Source organism: Phaenicophaeus curvirostris, chromosome Z (assembly GCF_032191515.1).
Source record: "Phaenicophaeus curvirostris isolate KB17595 chromosome Z, BPBGC_Pcur_1.0, whole genome shotgun sequence".
Lineage (NCBI taxonomy): Eukaryota > Metazoa > Chordata > Aves > Cuculiformes > Cuculidae > Phaenicophaeus > Phaenicophaeus curvirostris.
In genome coordinates this window covers 12,292,516-12,315,672 of record NC_091431.1, presented here as the reverse complement: position 1 = coordinate 12,315,672, position 23,157 = coordinate 12,292,516, and the positions used below count along the sequence as shown (strand labels likewise).

The following is a 23,157-nucleotide window of genomic DNA, read 5'->3' as shown; positions in this document are numbered from 1 at the left end:
TCCTAGATGCTTTGCAAAGCTAAATTCATTTGTAGAGGTAAATGTTTCATCCTTTGGCAAGGAAGTGATTTGCGTGTTTCTTTATATGAACATTCATGTGTGGTGTGTATCTACGTGAGTATTACATTGTTTCTCTTACTGTCTTTGTAACTTCTTAACTTGCAGTGTATTTTGGGATCTCTACTGTGCAGCTCCAGAAAGACGAGAAACATGTGAACATTCAAGTGAAGCAAAAGCCTTTCATGACTATGTAAGTTTTGTGTGTTTTTACCACACTTTCATTAATTGTATTTATAAATGTGATAGGGAAGTATTTCTGCACTACAGTGGCTCAAAAATGCAAATGTCAATCATATCAGTAGCTCAGTTTTCTGAGGATGCCTTAGAATTAGGACTTCATAATTCTGTGATTAACTAGAACCATATGGATAACTCCTGGAAGCCATCTCAGAGATCACAGGAGAATGAAGAATGTCCTTCTGTGCCCCCTTGCTGTGGACACATTAGGCTGGTCATAAATGTGCAGGGCAAGTGGAAGCACAGACATGTTCTGTCAAATACCTGTACTTTCTTGGTGCTAAAGAAAAGGATGTTCAGTAGATGGAATGGGTCCTTTGGCATCTGTGAGGACCATACTGACTTAAAGTGTAAAAGTTCTTCAGATACTTCAGTATCCTGAAATAGCTATTTTTAATCAGCATAATGAACAGTAAATCATCGTAGAATAAGTTCAATGCAAAATCAAATGGTCTAAGAGAACTGGTGGAGTAAAAGGCGGAAATATTCTGGCAGTTTTGATGTCTTTGAGACTTAGTTCAAAACACATCAGCGAGTTTGGTCGTGTTTTGCTTGCAAGGAATAATAATAATAGTAGTAGTAGCAGTAGTAGTAATAATACTAGGATTCAAAACATTGCAACAGTTTATTTCTGTTTTGTTCCTTCTCATAATATAAATGGAACTCTCCAGAAATGAGAAACTACATTCTGGAGTTAGGATGGAATTGTGAGTTCTTTCTGCTATGTCAGCTCCTCTGTATCTGATGTTTTCATTTTTAGTGACAAAAAATGCTGACCCCTCTTGAGTTTATTGTTTTTTTGAGCCATTGATGTAATCTAAAGAGGGAGTATAACCCTCCCATGATGCAACTCGGAGCCCTCTTTCCTTGAGTGTTTTCCAGGTCTGTCCTAGAAATACTGTCTAGTTACTGCAGAAAAATATTTCTACAGATAAAATTAAAATTAGACTTCTGTAGCCCCATGTCTTACAAACACAATTTGGAAGAACTAGAATGAATTAACTAAATGACAATTTTCCGTTTTCTGTTGTCACAATCTGATAATAGCTTAGGATCCTACGGTATGTGAGCTAGTGGTGATCTTGCCTTATTTGTAGTTAACAACATTGTGAATGGACCATCAGCACAGTTAGAACTGTTTAGTACGTTTTACTTGCAGACCGATGGTACTTTAATGCCCTGTGGTTGGTTTATGAGCTTAACTGGTAACAGAGTTTGGACAATTTTGCACAGTCATGTCTGAGCTGCATTGACCACTAGTCGTAATTAATGAAAAATAGAGTGTCAGAGAGAGGAACAAAGCTGTACAGAACTTTTCCACCCACAGGTATGTTAAGGTCAAGCAACTTTAAAGTATATCCCTCAAATTAAAAGTGAGGTAACTCTTGCAGGTACAATTGCTGCAATCTTTTTTTTAACTGTTCTTTTTAAAGTGTACAATTGTTGGAAAAATGCAATAGTTTGCTGTTGTTTAGAGCCCTTGTTATGAGAGGAACATACAGTTCCCCCTGAAGGAGCAATAATTTTACAGGAATAGTTTATGACTGCAGGGAATGGCACTGGAGAATTAAATTTGTGGAGATCAGAATCCAGAGTATGACGGTTCATACCACTTCAGTGGGTGACACAGTGCTTTTAAAATGTTATATGTGTAAGCCAAAAATCGGAAGCTTATAAATGTTACGGAAAAATTTTGAAGCAAAATGATCAATGAAAGGAGATTTTCAGTGAAAAAGTACTCGGAAATGTAAAAGTAAGTGGAGTCCACAATTCTTTAAACTCATGACAGTTTCACTGATAAGTTCACTATTTAATCTAAATTCGGAGGAATGCTACGAATTTGAGTAGGCAAATAAAATGATGTCAAATAAAAAAATACTGTCGTAGCATCACCTTTCTAGCATTTCTGACTTCTGTGGGTCCTGGAATATTACATGGCCTTATTGATCAGTTCTGTCTGCATTATGATGTATATTGTCATAATTCAAAAAAGATGAGAAAATAGTCAAGCGATGTCTGTGTCATACAATTTTGTGAATCAATGTTTAAGTTAGTGTATCCAGTCACGTCTGAAGGAAAAATAAAATCACAGCATATGCACGCCGGTCTCTTTAAAGAGAGGATGAATGTTTATTTTAGAAATTAATTGGTTTATTTTAGAAATTAATTCATCAGGTATTTCTAAAACTTATTCTCTCTTAATCTTTTAAGGTGTCAGGAAACACTAGCTTTTGCAGTATTTTTCTCAGAGTTCAGAAAAACTTGTCTAATATCTAGCAAGACTCATGGTGTGCCTTAACATCATGTGTTTTTTACCAAGTAAGGCAGTCTGAATCATGATAAGTGCATACTTTTGAAATCCTACATGTATTTAATATTTAATGAGGGTGTATTGCACTCAAATTAAAGAACATGACAAATCATTATAAAAATCAGCCAAGCATATTTCACAGCAGAGGAAGATAAACATTTACTAAGTGAATTTCTGACCCATGTAGTGTTTTGCCATTGACTCCAGAGAAGTCAAAATTGCATCATTAGTGAAGACTGTTGGAGAGTCAGTCACTGGATTCTGGCTTCTCTGTTGGACTGATAGGTCTGGCAGATCAAATCCCTGCTGTTAAACTGCAGGTCAAGGAATAGAGCATTTGTAGCTGTACTGTCATACCTGAAAACGATAATGGTGAAGTACAAAAAGCACAGAAGCCTTGTTTATTAGTTCATACTAGCAATTCAGAGTTTGTTATTAGGTATGTGTTCTACTTGACCTAAGAAAAGTAATTTTTGCTGAAGGTGAGTGTGATCTGGTTACCATACACGTCATGTTCCACACTAAGTGGGCTGAACTAGCTGAAACAATGTTTTGTCTGTCCTTACTTTTGTGAAGAGAGAAGGGTTTAAGATTATTTGATGGAGGAGGAAAGCACTTGCAGATGATTTAATGATTTGTGAAATACTGTTGCTTCAGTCAACATTGTTGTGAGTTAGTCTGGAACACACACAGGTTGACTCAAAAAATGAATTAATACAGAAAGATTTAGGTTTTTTAAGTTTACTTAGAAATTTTACAGTATCTGAACTGCAGTTGCAAAAATAATGCCATCAGTTTCCCCCTCCTTGCACAGTGCTTTTTTGAGAGATGTTTATTTCATTTTTGATTTCGCCATAAAATTTCAGCATGTGCTTTGCTTGTTGTTGGATACAATTAAGTATCTGAAACTAGATTTTGTACACCTGCAATATACTCCAGTATACTAGCAGTATCCTTTTTTCAACTTGGCCTGAAAAAGAGTGCATACGGAGCCTTCTCTAATATCAACTCTGCTTATTCAAGCAAACTGAGTCTTAACCTGTGTGTGCCTATCAGTCTGTGCCCCTGAATCTGTTCTTGGCTATTTGTGTAGAACGGCAGTAAACCACAATTCTTTTCAGGTAACTATTATATGAATTTTCTGATACACCTGTGTACAGGTTTCTTTATGTAGTAGCATTCCTATTCTGCACAGAAGAGATTTGGAAGTACTGTTTCATTGTGTTTGGATTGTACTAATACAGCTTCTAATTTTTATTGAGCTAGTGAGAGGAGAAGAATCTTTCATATCTGACAGCAGGAATGTGAAGTGACTCTCAAGATGGAGGCTGCAACTGCTTGCAGTACTAACAGTGCTCATCTTACTAAAAATCCAGTAAATACAATAGCAAAGGCCTGTTCTGGCTTTTAAAAGATATTTCTCTGCTTATCCTGAGACTAAGCATTTGCAGCTTCTCCATATTATCTAAAAGGGATTCTATTTCTGTTTTCTATTGAGATTTGTAATTGGAATTCTGAGTGAACAAGATTCTGAACTCATTAGGTTTATTTATACAATATGTTTTAGGCTTGGAAAGTCAGATGTCATGAAAGTGCATGTGCTGTATCAGGGAGATCAGGTTCTGGCATTGAAGCTTTAGTGTAAATGATTTAGAATAGAAATTGTTAATATGTCAGGTAACTCGGGGAAGAAAAATGGTGCTTGTTCACTTAGCCTATTACTATAGTAGGCATTTCGGTTGGAGAAGCCTATTTGAAGCAGAAAAGAAAAAGAAAAGCTACCATGTTGCTTTTCTAGGTACCTATTCTCTTCTTTTTCTTGGAAGAAATCTTCTTTGTGCTTTGAAGTCTTGTGAAAAATCATTTACATGGATTCTCCAAGTCAAAATTTAGTCTTCACCATTGTAGAGTGTTTTTTTCTTTCTTCAGTGTGTCCTACAGAAATTTCTTCATCTCTCTAGTTAAGGTCTCATTTCTCTGGGTTTTGAACTGAGATCATCTGTTGTGAGAAGCAGGTTCCAATGCTCATTGTGTTCCTGCCTTCTTTCCACTTCATTCTAAGCTGAAAACACATTGTGTCAGAAGGGGAAATAAAACATAAATCTTGCGATTGCTCAAAGAACAGAGTTTTAGCAGGGCCCCTACCAATGAACTTCTGACTGTCATAAGTGACTATTCTACTCTTCCCCGGGCCTTGCCAGTCATTCATATCTTCAACCCTGGCTTTCGAGGGGTGGTACCTGATAAATCCTTTCTTACAGATGGTTTCTGTACAAAAGACTTAAGATCTTTTTACAGTAGAGTTGGTGCAAAGAGGGATCTATTAATTCCCAGAAGTAGCTATAGTAAGATCTTGATTATTTTTCAGGTATGGTTTTACTAGTATCTACTCCACAGCTCTTAGAAAGATAACTTTTGGTGTGAGTGAGAGTCCCATAAGAATGCCAGGTAATTTACAGGATAAGAAAAAACCCACATTCATTGCCCCAGATACTGTACAGTCTCATAAGCTGGTATCGTATTTCCACCTGACTTGTTAGCACATTTTAATAGTGAGCTGTATAATGGGGAGATTAGCTTTACATGAAGGTAATAGGGTATATTAAAAACTGCTATAATCAGTTCTGTCCATATTATTCTTTTTAAAGGTCATAGTGATATGAATCAATTTTTTCTAGAAGTTATTTGGCATAATGTTTGGACATTTGAGATGGTTAATAATCTCTTTGTGAGTCTTTCATGAGAACAGGTTGGGTCTCTGCATTCATTGCTATATTTTATGGGGAAAATTGCTATATTTTCTGGACCTGTTTTCCTTCAGCAGAACTAAGAGGCATTTGCCTTCCCTAAATGCCCCAAAGCTCCTAGTTTATCCTCAGCTGTACTCAGAATTCAAGGGGTCATGAATATTTTCACATTTTTTTGAAGTGTAGCACCATGAAAGGCCTGTGAGAAGATGTTCTCTGAAAGCATAGTCAAATGGTTGTTGGAAGTGACTATAAATCTCAAGCTTTATGTTCCCATGGCACAGTGAAACTGTTTGCTGCAATGAGGACAGCTTTATTCTAGTTTCATTAAACTACTTTTTTTTTTTTTTACTTCTAAAACACAAATAGAACTGTCTTCTAGGTGCAGGTTTTTGTTGATCTAAAGACATGTAATCTCATTCTATTTCAGGATAATTTTTGAAAGTGTATTTTCTTGTGCTCCCTAGGTGGTCTGAGTCCATGCTTAACGGCAGTCACAACCTTTCCCAGGCAGTCCATCATAGGACCTCCTTCTCTGCCTTTTATCTGTCAGGGATGGAAGAACTTGTTTTAGCTGTGGATTTTCTTGCCTTTTCTTGGTCTTGCTACTGTAAATTTATAGAATCATAGAATAACCAGGTTGGAAGAGACCCACCGGATCATCAAGTCCAACCATTCCTATCAGTCCCTAAACCATGCCCCTTAGCACCTCATCCACCCGTGCCTTAAACATCTCCAGGGAAGGTGACTCAACCACCTCCCTGGGCAGCCTCTGCCAGTGCCCAGTGACCCTTTCTGTGAAGAATATTTTTCCTAATGTCCAGCCTAAACCTCCCCTGGTGGAGCTTGAGGCCATTCCCTCTTGTCCTGTCCCCTGTCACTTGGGAGAAGAGGCCAGCTCCCTCCTCTCCACAACCTCCTTTCAGGTAGTTGTAGAGAGCAATGAGGTCTCCCCTCAGCGTCCTCTTCTCCAGGCTACACAACCCCAGCTCTCTCAGCCGCTCCTCATAAGGCCTGTTCTCCAGCCCCTTCACCAGCTTTGTTGCTCTTCTCTGGTCTCGCTCCAGAGCCTCAACATCCTTCTTGTGGTGAGGGGCCCAGAACTGAACACAGGATTCGAGGAGCAGTCTCACCAGTGCCGAGTACAGAGGGAGAATAACCTCCCTGGACATGCTGGTCACACCGTTTCTGGTACAAGCCAAGATGCCATTGGCCTTCTTGGCCACCTGGGCCACTGCTGGCTCATGTTTAGTCGCTGTCAACCAACACCCCCAGGTCATTCTCCTCCGGGCAGCTCTCAAGCTAGACTGCTCCTAGTCTGTAGCTGCACAGGGTTGTTGTGCCCCAAGTGCGGGACCCGGCATTTGGCCTTGTTAAACCTCATCCCATTGGTCTCAGCCCAGCGGTCTATCCTGTTCAGATCCCTTTGGAGCTTCTCTACCCTCCAGCAGATCAACACTTCCACCCAGCTTAGTGTCATCTGCAAACTTGCTAAGGGTGCACTCAATGCCTTCATCCAGATCATTGATGAAGACATTGAACAGGGCTGGACCCAGCACTGAGCCCTGGGGAACCCCACTTGTCACTGGCCTCCAGCTGGATTTCACACCATTTCCCACCACTCTCTGGGCCCGGCCATCCAACCAGTTTTCCACCCAGGAGAGTGTGCGCCTGTCCAGGCCAGAGGCTGACAGTTTCTCAAGCAGAATGCTGTGAGAAACTGTGTCAAAGGCTTTGCTGAAGTCCAGGAAGACCACATCCACAGCCTTTCCCTCATCCAGCAGCCGAGTCACTTTGTCATAGAAGGCGATCAGGTTAGTTTGGCAAGACCTGCCTTTCATGAACCCGTGTTGACTGGGCCTGATCACCTGGTTCTCTTGCATGTGCTTCATGATAGCACTCAAGATCACCTGCTCCATGACTTTCCCTGGCACTGAGGTCAGACTGACAGGCCTGGAGTTCCCTGTATTTATGCAGGTAGCATAGCTAGGGCAGCTTGTGCTTCTAGGTCCTCTCAGGTTTCTTGATGAAAATTGAATTCTAGATCTGGTTTTCAGCTGTCTGCTTCTGTGGATAAGGCACGTTAACTGCTTCTGCGTAAAGAAAATATCAAAACAAAAGCTCCTCATTGCTGTCCACTTAAGCGTGGAAAAGAAAGGGATGACAAGTACCAGGGGAGAGGGGTGTCAGAGATAATCTACAAAATGCTGAATTCATTGTCACTCTTGGGATGAATGCAAAGTTGTATTGTCATGGATCATGAAATGAATGCAGGAGTCCATGAGTGAGATCTACACATTTCAGATATCTGGGCAGTTGGTAGCCTTCCTGCAAACTTGGGAGAACCTCTCTCCATTGCTTCCTACTCCGTTTTTGAGGTTCTCCATGGTCCCATGGACTACTGACAAAAGCAGAGATTCCCAGGTACAGTTCTGTGGGTAGGAGTGCTTTCCTCTCACCGAGCAGTATGTGTGGTACTCTGTGTAGTTTGTGCTTGGCTTGCTTTGCTCAGTGATGATCAGGGCTGTTGTACCAGAAGTAATGCATCTGATCTGAGTTATGTGTTAATGGCTTACATGAGAACAGCAGGCTTGCAGAAGGCCCTTTAAGTGTTTACTGGTCATTGCTGTATCTGCATTTTCACCTTCAGTATATGTTCTTCAGACATGTCATTCTTCCTGCTGTGTAGATAATACCTGTATCCACCTGGAGAAGTGGTACTTTTTTCTTAAAAGTAGAAAAAAGGATTTTAAGTGGCCATAGCATTCTTTTCATAATTAATACAGAAATGAACAGCATCTCCTTCCATACAGTCATTGTTAAAAAAATTTCCTTTGCTTTTTGTGCAAGGAGTGTTCATTTTTAAGTATGAATTAAATGCCTTTCTTTACTGCTCTATGCATTCCACACAGATCATGTCTCCCTTCCCGGTGTTCAGGTCTATGCATAGTAAAATGTATTCTTAGATACGAAAGCTAGAAGGAGATTAAGGAATTCTGGCATTTGCTTTGAAATGTTATTACAGAATTATGTAAATCCCTACAGTTAAAGATCAATCTGGTCTATTAGAAAAATAAAATGAACAATTACTAAATGATATTTTGTGCAGAATACTGTGTTAATATGTCTCTCGGTGTGGTAAGTCTTTGGCTTTCTCATATGTGCAACCAAAAAGTTCTAAATCTGAAAAATGTGGTAAGTGTTTAAGATTTTTGTCTTCATGCAGTTGCCACTTGGGGAGGAACACTAGTATCAAATAAGGTGAATATCTTCATGGGCAAACAGTACTTACTGGATGGTCTGGAGAAGCCAGTGTGGTTGACAATCCAAGAGCCTTCAATGGCATTGGCAAAACTGTACACAGGCAAGCTTAGTTTTTTTAGTCTCTTCAGCTGCTTAATTTTATTGCTTAATAGATGTTCTTTAATGTGGTTGTGTGGAAGGGATTAATTAAAAGCATGCTGTATCCTCCAGTCAAAGTAGGCTTCTCCTTCTGCAAAACCACATTGACTTGTGTCAGGATTAGGTCCACTTATTTATAGATATATCTCAAAATGTTGCACTATTGTCTTCAAGACTATGAAGCATTTTGGGTTTTTTTGATTTTTTTTGTTTGTTTGTTATTTCAAAGTTTAGAAATTGGTACTTTCCTTTGTAGAGATCCTTTTTCTCAGGAAAATATGGATTTCTTTTCTTTTTGTTTCCTGTTAAGAAACACCCCAAAATAATTCTCATTCTCATATTCCATGAATAGAGATGTGCTCATACTGCTCCTACCATCCTCCTTCATCATTCCTTCCCATAAATGATTGAGTAATGTAATGCTTAGATTTGAAATTCTCTGTGGCACAAGTGCTAATTGTAAACCCTGGTACAGAAGTGTGTTGTTTCTCACAGTCCACATTTTTTTTTTCTCTTTATAGAAGTAATTTCACAGGTAAATCTGTGCTTTGCTTCTCTTTTAATATAAGGTATAAGTAACTTATTTCAGAGGCAAAAGCAGCATTTCCTCCCCAAAATTTCAATTCTTCTCCTTTGAGTGGAGATTTAATTTTCTCAGAATTTAGAAGTAAAATGGTTAATTAGTTTGAGTTAAGTGGAAGCCTCTGACTGTATAAGGAACTACCATCTCTCCTGAAGGCAGTTTAGCTCCTCTTTCATGGTTCCCAGAGGGAGGCGGTGGACGTGTTGAAAGAGTGCCTCTTTTCTAAGAACCGTTTTACGCTTCATTTTCACTGAAAACAATAGGAGATAAAAGCCTTTCTAATGAGGGGAGGCTTTCCGGCAAAGTTCTGTGCAAATAACAGTATTAATTCAAAACAGAGCACTAAAAAGATTTGTATGCACTATATGTAAGACTATGCCAAATTTATTAAATGAGACAAAACTTTGTTTTCTTTTTCTTGGAGGAGAGGGAGATTATGTGGGGATTTAAGAAGTTGAGTGAGAAGTCAGTGGTTTAGGAGATAGTATGAGGATTAGGTAGAGGTCAAAAGACTAAAGGAAGTGGCTGGAATGCTGCTTTGCAGCCTTCCAGAGTAGTTTAGTTTTTACAATAAGCAGGTAACAGGTTGTAGGAGATTTTTTTTTTCTTTTAATGATGATTGACCATTGTTAATTCAGTAGATGCTTTAGTCCATAACAGATGTCTCCGTGCATTCACTTCTCTGTGATCTAAAGTCTAGGGCTTTCTTTGTAATTAAAATAAGGTACTTATGCTCTAAAGTCATGACATATATTATTGTGGAAAGAAGGCCCACTGGCAAGTTTCGACCAGTTTGATGGAAATCCCAGGATACTGCTTTTTTTTTTTCCTCCCTGCTTGGTTGTTCTGATGAGCAATTATTAACATCAACTGTTTCTCAGAGTGATATTAGATATTTCTTAGTGTAAAGTTTCATGCAATATTCCTGATGTATTTGGAATAGAGCTTTGCTGATTCAATTTTTTTCTTTTTTTTTTTTCATTCACTATAATGGATTATTTATGCTACCACTGCAAAAGTTGTATTACAGTTACAGTTTTAAACTATATTGTTTGGAGTGAACTCAAAGTCAGGGTTTCAATGGAGGGAAGATATTCTTGCTTTTACAAATGGAAGCACTTCTTATTCATATACATATTTCATTACATGTATTTCAATAATTTAATATTTTAAAGTGTAAAGCTTGTGGATTTTAGATAGTCCTTGAAAAGTTGTACAAACTTTGCTTCTTTTGAATTTTTTTTTCTTTTAAGAATGAGAAGATACATCCTACTGTGCGTTTAAGTAGCATGCATTGAGAAATGTCCCATTTCTAAACTTTTCTTTTAGGAGTTGTATGTAAATAGATTATATTTACCACTGTTAATATACTGATCATCCTTATTCATTGCATAGTGTACACAGTCTGTTTTGTTCAGTGCTCCAGAAAGTTACGAAAGGAGGTTAAGTTGTGGCTTAGTAACATTGGGAATATTGAATTGACTAACAAATGCTCTGAATTTAGAGTTAAAGATCTTCTGACATTAATATTTAACACTGATTGTGCATAATGCTTTACATCAATAAAATACTGAACTAACATTTGATCAATAGAAAGCAAATGTTGGATTAAAGGCTTGCAACAACCCACTTCCTCTGCATCCTTTCCCCCCTCGGTATTCTTTCTTCTGGTGCTTTATTTTCCGTATCAAGATTTAATCTAGTGTTTATAATGCTGAGTGATTTAGGTAGCCGCCTCTTAAACGTTTGCATTTAGCAATTCCAATTTAGCTAGTGAGATTTCTTTCTGAGCTAATTATGAGCAGATATTTTGACTCTGCAAAGGTGTGTGCCTCTGTGTGCTTGTCTGTGTGTAGCAACACGTTCATCTCCACCAGAATAATACACTTCAAGCCATTACTACATTGATCTGAGGCATTTTTGTTTTTCTGATACCAGTATTTGGCTAGATTTGAGGCATTTTGCCTAAACACATTCTTCTTTAGCCGCATAAAAAATAAAAGTGAAAGTGAGAGTCTTATTTCTGCACAATATGCCAAACACAGATTTTGTATGAAGCTTGACTGCTCTGTTGATATGTCTAAGTGACTCATTTCAGACTTGCTTAACACATGCCTGGAAAAAACAAAGACTTATAACTCCCATCTGCTCTCTAATATGATGAAAGATGAATCCTGAAGATCACAAATTGTGGGAGACGTGCAGCTCTTAATAGGAACAGCTGAACAACAAATGGCGTATGAGAGGTGGTGAAAAATGAAGTAATGAGGAGGAAAGGCAGGCAAGCCTCTTGAGGGAACATGGCTGACTAGAACTGTCATATCCAAAGTTAACACTAAATATGAAATGCACATAATATAACATGAGTCACAGGAAACAGGTAATGGTATTTTTGAAATTTCTACCCAATTAATGCTTTAATATTACAAGCAATTGTGCTAACATGGATTCTTGAGCTTGGAGAGAATGTTTTGCTTGTGAAAAAGCGTGCACACCCCCATATTAGAGTATTTGTTTTGAAAATGATGTTTCAAAGTCTTCCTTGTTTTGAAAACTTTAAAGGTGTTAACTTAGCCACAGAGAATACGTAAGCCTTCAATATATGCAATAAAGCATTTAATTCCTGTGTACAGTGTTGCTGAAACCCCCATATATGCATATGTGTGTACCCAGAGAAAGACTGAGATTGTGGCATGATCAGGGAGAATCAAAATCAAACTTGGCTTAAGGTGAAAATCTGATCTACACCTTGTCATTGTAAGCTGCTTCATTTTGACCCCTTCTTACCCTAAGTGGACATGTCCATAGTTTTGTCACAGTAACATCCACAAAGTAGACTTACGCTACTTAGTGAAGATACCTATAACAAAACTCGAATGCAGCAGTCAATAAGCCATCCAAGGCTAATTTACCCTGACAAGAAAGTAGTTCTCTGCATAATTCACACCTGAAGAGCTGCATGACCTGTCTAGCCTACTCTGACATAGGAAGACAAAGCTCATTTTAAGGTATATGATAAATATTGTGTTCTGAGCCATAGAAAATCTGGAAAACCTTTTCTAGTTTTGCCTTCAGATCTAATTGCTGTAAATGTATTGCATAACTGGGATTTTAGCCTAAAAAATGTACAGAGTTCTTAACTATAAAATAGTTAAGGGAGTATAATCCATAAGGTGCATTTTAGTATCTTTTCTGTTTTGAAAGAGAGGGAAAAAAGTATACAGATAGCGTATGTTTGTATAATGGAGTATGATGTTACTCTTCATAAATAATTTTACATGAGTAAGATATGCAGCGAGATTTGTAAAGGCAGACACTTGAATTCCCATTGAACATGAATTCATCAGCTTTATCTCATGTCTACACGAATGTTGTGATCTTCAAGATCACAACACAGATCTGATGTCAGGATCAGGCACTTTGGCCCTCATCTGGCAAACAATTTCATAGTCAAGTAGCATTGTAGGTGTGAATACTCTCATTAAACTCACATATGTGTTCACAGTATCAGGATCACAGGAAACTGTATGAACATAGTAGGCCATTCTTGTTTACTGTCCAATTTTTAATTCTCAATATAGAAACCAGCTATTTATTTATTTAGTCTTGTTTTTTTTCAGAATATTTGTGTGCAAAGAGACCCTTTTCTGGTCCCCTCAGTTGTGAAGAAAATCTTAAAATTTCTGCTTAAAAGGACAGAACTGTTGAAGAAGGATTTCTTGGACAACTCTTCTACATTTATCACCTCAGAAAGCTTTTTATTCAATTGTAACAGTTGATTTATATGATTTCCTTTATTTTCCCACTATTAATGTGGTTTTATGATACTCTTGTGTACAGCAACGTAGTATTTTCTGATTCCCATTGCCAAATGCTTGGTTTTTCTTGCTTCACCTGCTTTCCCCCTGTTGTTATATGGTGGACATGTGGTGGATTGGGGACTGATGGATCACAAGAGTGTAGTTCCTACCCTTCCTGAGCCAGATCCAGCTGCTGTCTTCACTTTCACTCATCTACAACAGCTTACTTTCTGCTACTTGGATAGTTTAATTTAGCATTTCCAGTAAATGCCCTCCTCCCTTGAAAGATAAACAAAATTAAGAATAAACAGACTCCTACCAAGTGTTATTCCTCCCTCTGTGTGAAGGCCATCCCTCAAGCATCTGTGGGATCTTGTGTCCTCCTTGATTCTAGAGAGAAAGAAGGCTTCCTCTCACTCTCTGCCAGGAAACCTATTCCTCTTGCTTTAAGAAGGAATCAGTGAATCATGGAATAGTTTGAGTTGGAAGGAGCCTTAAAGATCATAGAGTTCCAACCCCCCTGCCGTGGGCAGGGACATGTCCCACCAGATCAATTTGCTCAAAGCCCCATCTTACCTGGCCTTGAACACCTCCAGAGATGGGACATCCATAACTTCCCTGGACAACCTGTGCCAGTGTTTCAACGCCCTAATTGAGAAAAATTTCTTCCTAATGTCTGATCTAAATCTTCCCTCTTCTAGTTAAAGCTATTGCCCCTTGTCCTATCACTGCATGCCTTTGTGAACAGTCGCTCCCCAGCTTTCCTGGAGCCCTTTCAGGTACTAGAAGATTGCAATAAGGTCTTCTCAGAGCTTCTCTTCTCCAGGCTGAACAAGCCCAACTCTTTCAGCCTGTCCTCATATGGGAGGTGCTCCAGCCTTCTGATCATCTTCATGGCCCCCCTCTGCACCCCTTCCAACAGCTCCATATCCTTCTTATGTTGAGAATTCCAAAACTGGGCACAGTACTCCACGTGGAGTCTTAAGAGTGGAGTAGAGGGGGAAGTTATGGATCTGTCAGCATCTTGGATTTCTGTATTCCCTTTGTTGGTGTCCTTCCTTGCTGCTTGCCTGTGGTGGTCTCTTGGAGCTTGGCTGCTTCCAGTAGCTGGCTGAATACTGTTAAATCTCAGAAAGTTAATATGGTGCATTCTCTATACTTTCATGAATATTCATTCTGGGCCTAGATACAAAGCTTATTCCTGGTTTGATATTTAATACCACGCCTTTTCAACAGTGAGACATAGGCAAATGGTTAATTATTTTTCCTCGTAATAGGAAAAAAGGGAGATCCTTTACATCCCTGTCTTTCCTGATAATATGCAGAATTTCTTCTTCCTGGAAGAAAATTGATATTATTATTTGTTTCTGCAGAACTTCAGTATGTGGAGTGCTTTGTGGAAGCTTCTGTTCATCAAATCATGTTTCTTAAATTGTACAAGGAACTAAGCTTTCATTATTTTTTAAAAATATCTTTTTTTAGCCTACTTGATTGCTTAGAAAACATTACCTGAGTGAGTGATGGAAAATGATTAGGTACCAAAAAAAGAATTTCCCTAGTAAAGTTGACATAGCTAATATTCAGTTTCCTGAAATCCAAATTTGCACAAGAAAATGGTATTGAAGGTGTAGCCCGGAGGGTGATTTCAAAAGAGGCCTTTAATAGTGTTTTAATGTTCTAACCTGTTACTAGATGTCATGTCATCGTGTAGTGGTAGTTTTGGTACTGTTATAATTTATAAATCTACCAGCCCCCGTTTTGTTACCACTAAAACACACAAACAAGCATAACTTGAGTTTTCTTACAATGTATATAATCATTTTATGAAGTCAAATCTGTAGTTTAAGATTCTTTTTAAAAACTTATTTTTAGTTACTTAAAATTTTCTTAAACTTCAGCAGTTCCAGCTGCAATGTCTCGCTAAGCCGTATGTTTCAGGCTGAATTATTTTTTCTCAGTACCTTTCAGTAGAAATGGCTCTCTGAGGCATTACAGAGATATCTGTAGATGGATGGGTGAATAGAATGATAGAACAAATCATTGAACAGCAGTGTTCCTTTGGGTAGAACCGCTGCATTTTGTTGGGGGAGAAGAGGAAAGGATGAGGTAGCTTACCCACTGTGGCCAAAGTAACTTTTCATGATATGATGCTTCTGCATACTGGAAGTGTTGTTAGAGGCTGGCATCACTGTTTTGTAAATGACGTAAATTCTGTATTTGTAAATGTTATCCTTGCACTCAGTATGGTCGTCCCTCACCACCCTCTTGTGCCACAAGATGAAGCTGGAGGAATGTGTAGCCTAGTCTATCTGTGGAGCAAGGGTCCTCCAGAAAAAAACCTTGTGCATGTTCATGTAGTTACCAAGTGATTCACCATGCTTACAGGCCACTTTTAGAGGAAGGGCAGAGATTTGACATCCCCAGCAGCTTCTTGAGGAAAATGGTGGTCACCACTATCCTTCCCATGAAAATTAGTATAAATGTTTGTCTAGTGAAGTTTTCCTGGAAATGGCTGGTTTCTGGAGCTGAGAGAAACTGTTGGCTGAGCAATGAACTGCAGAGCTGCTAAAAACTGGCACTTTGGGGAAGAACAAGGAAAGTAAAACAACTACTAACTTGGGTTAAATAAAGAGGTTGTGATAGCAGTTAGACATCTCTCAAGTTATGTGGTAGCAGAACTGGGTTTTTCTAGAAGGTATTTTTTTATTAAATACCTAGGTTCAGATATGTTGTATTTAAATCCCACAGAAGTCACACAAATTATGTTCTCTGCAACCTTCATGTTCTACAGAAGATGCTCTTTGACTCTACCACAGTCTTTGAACTGTTCATCAATGACAGTTTGGATTAGGCCATGTTTCTGTGGATTAGACAACCCTAACAAATGGTGTACTTACTGTTGAGTGGTCTGTGACTTAAAAACTTCAAAATAAATGAAAGAGGAAAAAATTATTCACTTGAAATATTTGTTTTGTACTTTATTTCTAATTTGTCAACTACATAAAATATAAAGTAAATCAATCTTAAAAAGTAAATAAAAAGTTAGTTGAATGACAGTATGTGCATTGCAATGCACTTCAGCTACCTCAGCTTTGCAGTTCTTGTGAGCCTCAAGGGGCTGATGGTAACGAGGTACCTGTCTCCTTTTCTAAGGGAGTGGGATGTTGTGTAACTCTGGACCTCTGGTTTTTATGTAGCGCTGGTAGAAAGACAGGAGGATGATTTGTTAATAATGTTAAGCAGAAATAGTCCGGTTAACATTATTAGCATTATTACCATCATGCCTAGGCTTGAATAACGGTTAAACCCTCTGGTTTTGTTGTGTACCTTAAGAATATATTTTAAGGGAGCAGGAGCTGAAAGAGCTAGCAATTTGGGTCTAATTTTGACACTATGAATGACATCTCAGCTATGTGTGCCTGAAGATTGGCTACAAGTTCTTGCTAATACAGGTAGCCTGTTTGTTTGTTTGTTTGTTTGTTTTACTGTCAGGATCTCGTGAGTATGCAGCAGCATTTATTGAAGTGAGATGAACTCCAGAGGTGCTCCAGCTGCTGTAAATCAGGCTGCCTACTTAAGAGGCTAGACGCGTGTATAGGCATTAGGATACTTAGCATTGTAAATCTTGGGGTTTGTTGTTTTGAGCTATGGCTCAGTCCATAGTTCTTAACTTATCCTTGTTCTTTACTAATAGGTGTTTTTTTACTATGGGGGTGATACAGGATGAATCAAAGGAGCTCAACAAACTGGTCATGTAAAAGATGTAGTATACCGTGGTTCAGATAGGAACTTCTACATTAAAAAAACATACAGCAAAATTTAGTAATTTGTATACCTGTTCTATTCTCCTTTTAGGTCACTCACAGTTTTCAGAACTTCAGAGTGAGATCAAAGGAAATATTTCAAGAAATAAATTGTAAAGCATTCACATACTGCATTTCCTATTTATTAGTGACTAGAAGCCGTGTCAGTAAATGTGTTCCAGCTTCATTAAATGAGGCTTGGCAAATGTTGCAGTTGTTGAAATACTGCATTGATAATAACAGAAACAGAATTACTGTTTCTGCATGTGGTGTAACCAATTACACACAACCATTACCTAAATGTGTATATTACATGTTCTCCTGGAAGAAGAATTCTGTCAGAGAAAATTGCCTTTTTTTTTGTAGTAATTTCTGTGTTATGTTTTTGCTGCATAAGGAGACCATAGAGCTATTGAAGCTACAAAACGATAAAATACATAAATTTTTGTGTTGTGGAGAATGCATCTTGAACATTTCAAAACGTGCAGTTGCACAGCCACGGTGCAGTTATGCAGGCTGGGTGCTTATTCTGTTTCCTATGACACTGAATCTGTCCTTCTTTAAACTTTCAATTGGATAAGCTCTCTTTCTTTGGCTGAAAGATTGTTATCTGTGACTGTCTGTTCTTCTATAAATGTCAGACTTTACAGGCCATGTGCCTTTTGCTCTTCTTGTGCTAAAAATTTCTGGTTTCCTTGTCAGAAGCAGTTTTTTTCTGGTTTAGGATTTGTCTTTTTGGAGATGGACACTTGATATTTGGACTCTGTAGATTCTTTTGGCTTGCCCAGGAATATATACATCTAGACAAGAGTGGTCAGCTTGCATGCTCCTGGCTTAATATCTTGCTTCCTGAAGCCTCCCAGATGTTGAGGATTCTTTGCCTTCTGTGGGATCCATCCATCCATCCATCCATCCATCCATCCATCCATCCATCCATCCATCCATCCATCCATCCATCCATCCATGTGCTCCTTTCCTAATGCAGAACTGTTTTTCTTCTTTATTGGTTTCCATGCTAATACTACATGGCTCTGCTATGAGAACATAGCTCTATTCTCCTGTGTCCCTTACTGCCCTTTGTTGCATGTTTGAGCCTCTATTTCACCCTGAGATTTCTAATCCTGATTTTATTGTCTCCTTAGTTTTTTTGAGGACATGGTCGTGGCATTTGATTGTCTCCAGTGGACATTTAGTTGCCCCAAGAGACAAAATATTGTTGGGTTTTTTCCTAAAGTGTGGATTTCATGGAAGATACAAAGGCTTAAGAAACCTGTACTGATGCTAGTTCCAAAGAGATGTTACATATGGATAGGAGTTGTGCTACAGTACTTGGTATTCTAGTGTCTTTGTAAAATCAATATAATTAATAGAGCTGGTCATGAAATTGTTGTGAAGTTGAGTGAGATACAAAAGAAAAATAGTTACAGGACAATGCTTTAGAAGTGCCATTTGTGAATTGTCTTGATTTCACATTGCCAGCATGGAGTAAATACAAGTAACTTACTTGAAAATTTTCCAAGTGTATTTATTTCTAGGGAAGAAAAAATACCTGAATTTCTTAGAAGATATTTTCCTGTCACAGCAGGTGTATCCTAAACTCTTCTTATGTTTTCCCCATAATTTTATCTGAAATCTTAGTGCTTTTGCATTTTAGAGTCCTTCCTTGGTGTGAAAGAGAAGGAAGTTTTAAATCTAATGCTCTTGATAGCCCTGTAGGTCACGAACTCTAATAAGAATTTGGCTGCTCTGTAAAAAGGTGTTTACATACTATTTAGTTGGTAACGTACAAATTGCTACAGTAAAATGGTGAAGCATAGTTGTTGGATGTCTAAAGCTGATGTTCTGATTTTTGAGTCTTCTATATTTACAATATATTAGAGTAACTTTGCTACAGTATCACTATCAGTATCTTCCAAGGGTGTGTGTGGAGCTGACTCACATAGACCAGCTCCAAAGGGGATATGAGGATCTCATGAGGAACCAGCACGAAGCCTTCCAGAGCATTGCTAGTGAGGGGAGGTTAGCTGATTTGACATCAGGAGGTTGGGACACAGAAAAGGAGGAGGGGCTTGGTGCACTGTCATTATTTATTGTCGTTATTTATCCCTCTTCATCTCTTTCTACATGCGGGTTTTTCAAATGCTGGCAAGATCACTCAAGTAAAAAGCTTGAGAAAACTTGTACAGCTTACCACCTAAATAAATAATTTTGTTTCAGAAATGATTTTGGCTATTACCTGTTAATGTAGACTTGGAGGTGTTTAATCACCCTAACTTTTCCTAATCTGTGAATTATACATAGCCCAGTTATTTAACTCCTGTATGTGCCTCCAAGCCAGGGCAATTCTTCAGCTGCTAGAGTGGCAAGCTGCAGCCCAGTGTAGTTCTAGTCTGCCCTTTTTATTTGCATGTTCATTTGCATGATCAAGCAGCAGGAGGTGGTATGAATTATCTCTTACCTTTAAGCTTATGAAATCCACCATTTCCAATGACCTAGGACCTATCGACTTCCGATCTCTACACGTGTGGGAAAAGAACATGTATTATCTAGAAATGCCAGTACATCAGCATAGTTTTCTACTAACTTTAACTTGGTTTAGCATTTAATTGTATCATAAGGGGAAAAAAATAGTTACATGATAAAATATGTAAATGTAAGCATGCAATTTTTCACATTAAAAAGTATTGAGAAGATCAATGCACAAAGCAAAAGTTTTCATGTGTGTTAGTACACAAATAGTTCCAAACTTTTAGAAATCCTACTTCAGGTCCATTTACTTAAGAGATTCATTTTCACTGAAATGTCCTCTCAGATGTATAGTGGAGGAACACAAAGGAATCCATAATCACAAAACTCCCAATATTCGTCCTTTTATAATGTATTTGTTTTAAAAATAAATAAAAAGTGATGGACTAAAAGAAAATTATGCTTGCTTGCTATTTAAGCAAGAAGAATGTTTTATAAATCTCAGAAATGAAGCTTGTAGTTCTGATTCAACTATCAAGTATACGTTATATGTGAGTTGCTTTCAGTCGTGTCCATCTGTCCTTGTGCGTGTCCTTGACCCCCTGCCCTGCTCCGCCCCTCCCAGTTTTGAACTACTGAAACAATGATATCCTCTACAGATCAGTTGAGACATTTAAATGGTATTTCAGAATATGAGGATGAGGCGACCACTGTGAGCCCTCTTCTGTGTGTGTGTGTGTACATAGAGCCAAGGTGTGGGTTCTTCTTTTACTTGTGTTTTCCTTGCGTCTTTAGCATTGTTGGATCTCTGCATTTATTTACCTTTCTTTGAGATCTTAATCTTGAAGTCTTTGAAACTATTTTATGTTAAGTCTGTTAATACTTCTGTGTCAGGTTTGCCCTTTGCAGGCGGATGTTTCATCATACTATCAAGTGACATAACCAGTATTTTTTTCATAAGCCATCAGCTGGATGATACCAGCTTGCAGGCACAACTAATGTTACTCAAATTGAACCTGTGCTTTTGGGGCTATGCAGAACACAAAAAATCCTTCGGGCTCATTTTTTTTTAAATTATATTTTCATTTTCTGTACAGGTATTTAGTATCCTGTATAAAATGGCAAAGAAAAAGGCTAATATTGCTCTTTTGAGCACTCTCAAATGTCTGTCTCAAAACTGGCTCTTAGTCTTGAAAAACAGTGCAGTTTTTTTCTTGATAGTCGCTTCTCCTTCTCTCAACCCACTGTCACCATTGTTTTGGTAATCTCCAACTGCTAAGTGATGCTGCTTCATTAATTTTTTTCCTCTTCTTCTTCTTTATCTATTTTTCTTTTTCTTTTTTTGTTTTTTAACTCGAACTTATTTACGATTCCCTTTTGTTCACAGCTGCTGCAGGCAAAGATATAGCGCTGTATTTTTCATCGCAAGAAGCCTCATGGTGTTATGCCTTCCCTCCAAACTCCTTCTGGCATTACTGACTGTTTCAGAAAATACTGTCAGTTCCTGACACGCTGAGACCTCTGCTTTAATTTTTAATTCTGATCTGACAGACATTCAGATTCATTGCCTTCAGCTGCACTAGAATCAACATATTATTGCATATGTTTGATGAACCATAGAATTGGTTCAAGACTCGTTTCCAGTTACTTGGTTTCTAAATGTACTCTTTTGGGATCTAAACAGTGTTGTTTATATTATTTTTTCTAGTTGCTCAGCAGTTTGCAGCTTAATATTGTCAAGAGGTTTTTGTGTTGCAGCAGATGCTGAAGTTAAACCTTTGGTAAGGAATACAATGGAAGAAATTTAGAAATGGGCCCCATATCCAGTGTAAAACTGTGGAAAATGTTTTTCTTCTCATTTCTTTGATAGGTATAGTTAAGTCCAGCCTTATAATCATAGCTTGTTTTCATCTGTGAGCTACTTGGTAGCTTTTTAATTAAACAGCAACCCCCAAATTAATCGATTCATCATTATATCCCGAAAGCTATAGATGCTGCTTGTAGTAGCTGACATTTTTTTCTGTATTTTAGTTTTTCCAGTGTTTTTTTCTTTCCTTTTATTTGTGAAGACGTGCAGTTAGCACACACTGTGTCTCGACAGTACTTCTTTTTTTATTTTTTTTTTAGCTGCAAAAATAGAAGAATTGTGCCAAGTAGTTCAGATGCTGCATTACTATTGTATTGAGCTCTGGAATCAAGCTTTCACCTTCTGTTTATTATACCCCTCTGTAGCTTATTAAGTTGAATGCCTACGTATATCATCTTAAAGCAGTGCTCCTAATATGAAATCTAGTACGTACAAATTTTTAAATCCATTGCTTTCCAGCAAAATCCAATTTCCTGTAGAAAAGCTGAGTTCTTGGGAATTTCAGGAAGATTAGGGAATAAATAAGGACCTAAGTTGTTAGGATTTGGCTAATTTACTGTCTGCTAATTCAATACCACGATAGTGAGGGTTTGGAGAGCCTGCTGCAAGATTGTTTGAGGATTGGGAAGTTTCAGAAAAAAAATACAGTTTAGAATCCCAGAATAATTGATGCAAGATTTAAGGTAATATTTTCCACAGGATGAGTAGCACAATTGTACAGTCTTCTTGGGGGGGTAAGCATCATTGCACCTAAACTTCAATTTTCAAAATGATTATTGAAAAAGTAATTTTTCAGGTAGTTCTGGAGAACCTTTTTTCTTATATTTTTCTTTTCTTCCCCCTTATCTCCCCTAAAGATATCGTTGGCTGCTGGATTCCACTAGACTAAAATTGGAACTAAATTTGCAAGATTTATAAACATATATATGTAAATATTCTGATGAATGCAGGTTTCTTAATCTGTATGTCTCAAAATGGAGCTATTTCCAATTTCAATATTTAGTTGGTGAAATAATATTGAGCAGAGAAGAGCAACGAAGCTGGTGAAGGGGCTGGAGAACAGGCCTTATAAGGAACGGCTGAGAGAGCTGGGGGTGTTTGGCCTGGAGAAGAGGAGGCTGAGGGGAGACCTCATTGCTCTCTACAACTACCTGAAAGGAGGTTGTGGAGAGGAGGGTGCTGGCCTCTTCTCCCAAGTGACGTGGGACAGGATGAGAGGGAATGGCCTCAAGCTCCGCCAGGGGAGATTTAGGCTGGACATTAGGAAAAAATTTTTCACAGAAAGGGTCATTGGGCACTGGCAGAGGCTGCCCAGGGAGGTGGTTGAGTCACCATCCCTGGAGGTGTTTAAGGCACAGGTGGATGAGGTGCTAAGGGGCATGGTTTAGTGTTTGATAGGAATGGTTGGACTCGATGATCCGGTGGGTCTCTTCCAACCTGGTTATTCTATGAGTCTATGATTATATGATATACTTGTGCTGGAAACAGTTACATGTTGCAGAATTTGTATTATATTACTGCTCCTAATCATCACTGCAGGAGGAGACGTGTATTTAAACTGGCAGCTGTATGGTTGATGTGAGCAGAAACTGCTTGAATGTTGACATGCTGATATGTAAAACTGAACGTTGAAAAATCGCTAATCTTGTTGAGAACTTGTTGTAATGCACATGGGATCAACACCACTTCTATATCAAGGAACCAGTAGCTTAAGCATGCAGAAATATCTCATAAGCTTTCACATATATGCTCTATGCCATTGGGAAGCTGGGATTTGTCAAATTGAAGGGGAAATTTCCTGGAGGTAATTAATGCTTTGAGGTAATTAACACTCCAGTTTTCTGCATGCTCACCCATCATTTCCTTATATTTTTTTCCACC

The 23,157-nt window shown here is 38.3% G+C and overlaps 1 protein-coding gene across 3 annotated transcripts in view; it reads left to right on the top strand.

Moving 5' to 3' along the window:
* The window catches only part of SSBP2 (single stranded DNA binding protein 2), a 192,292-nt gene that overhangs the window by 50,583 nt on the left and 118,552 nt on the right, over positions 1 to 23,157 (top strand). For all 3 annotated transcript variants that reach the window (XM_069880340.1, XM_069880341.1, XM_069880339.1), the window contains exon 4: positions 166 to 250. In XM_069880340.1, the coding sequence (XP_069736441.1) occupies positions 166 to 250 (85 nt within the window). The remainder of the gene's footprint in view (positions 1 to 165; positions 251 to 23,157) is intronic.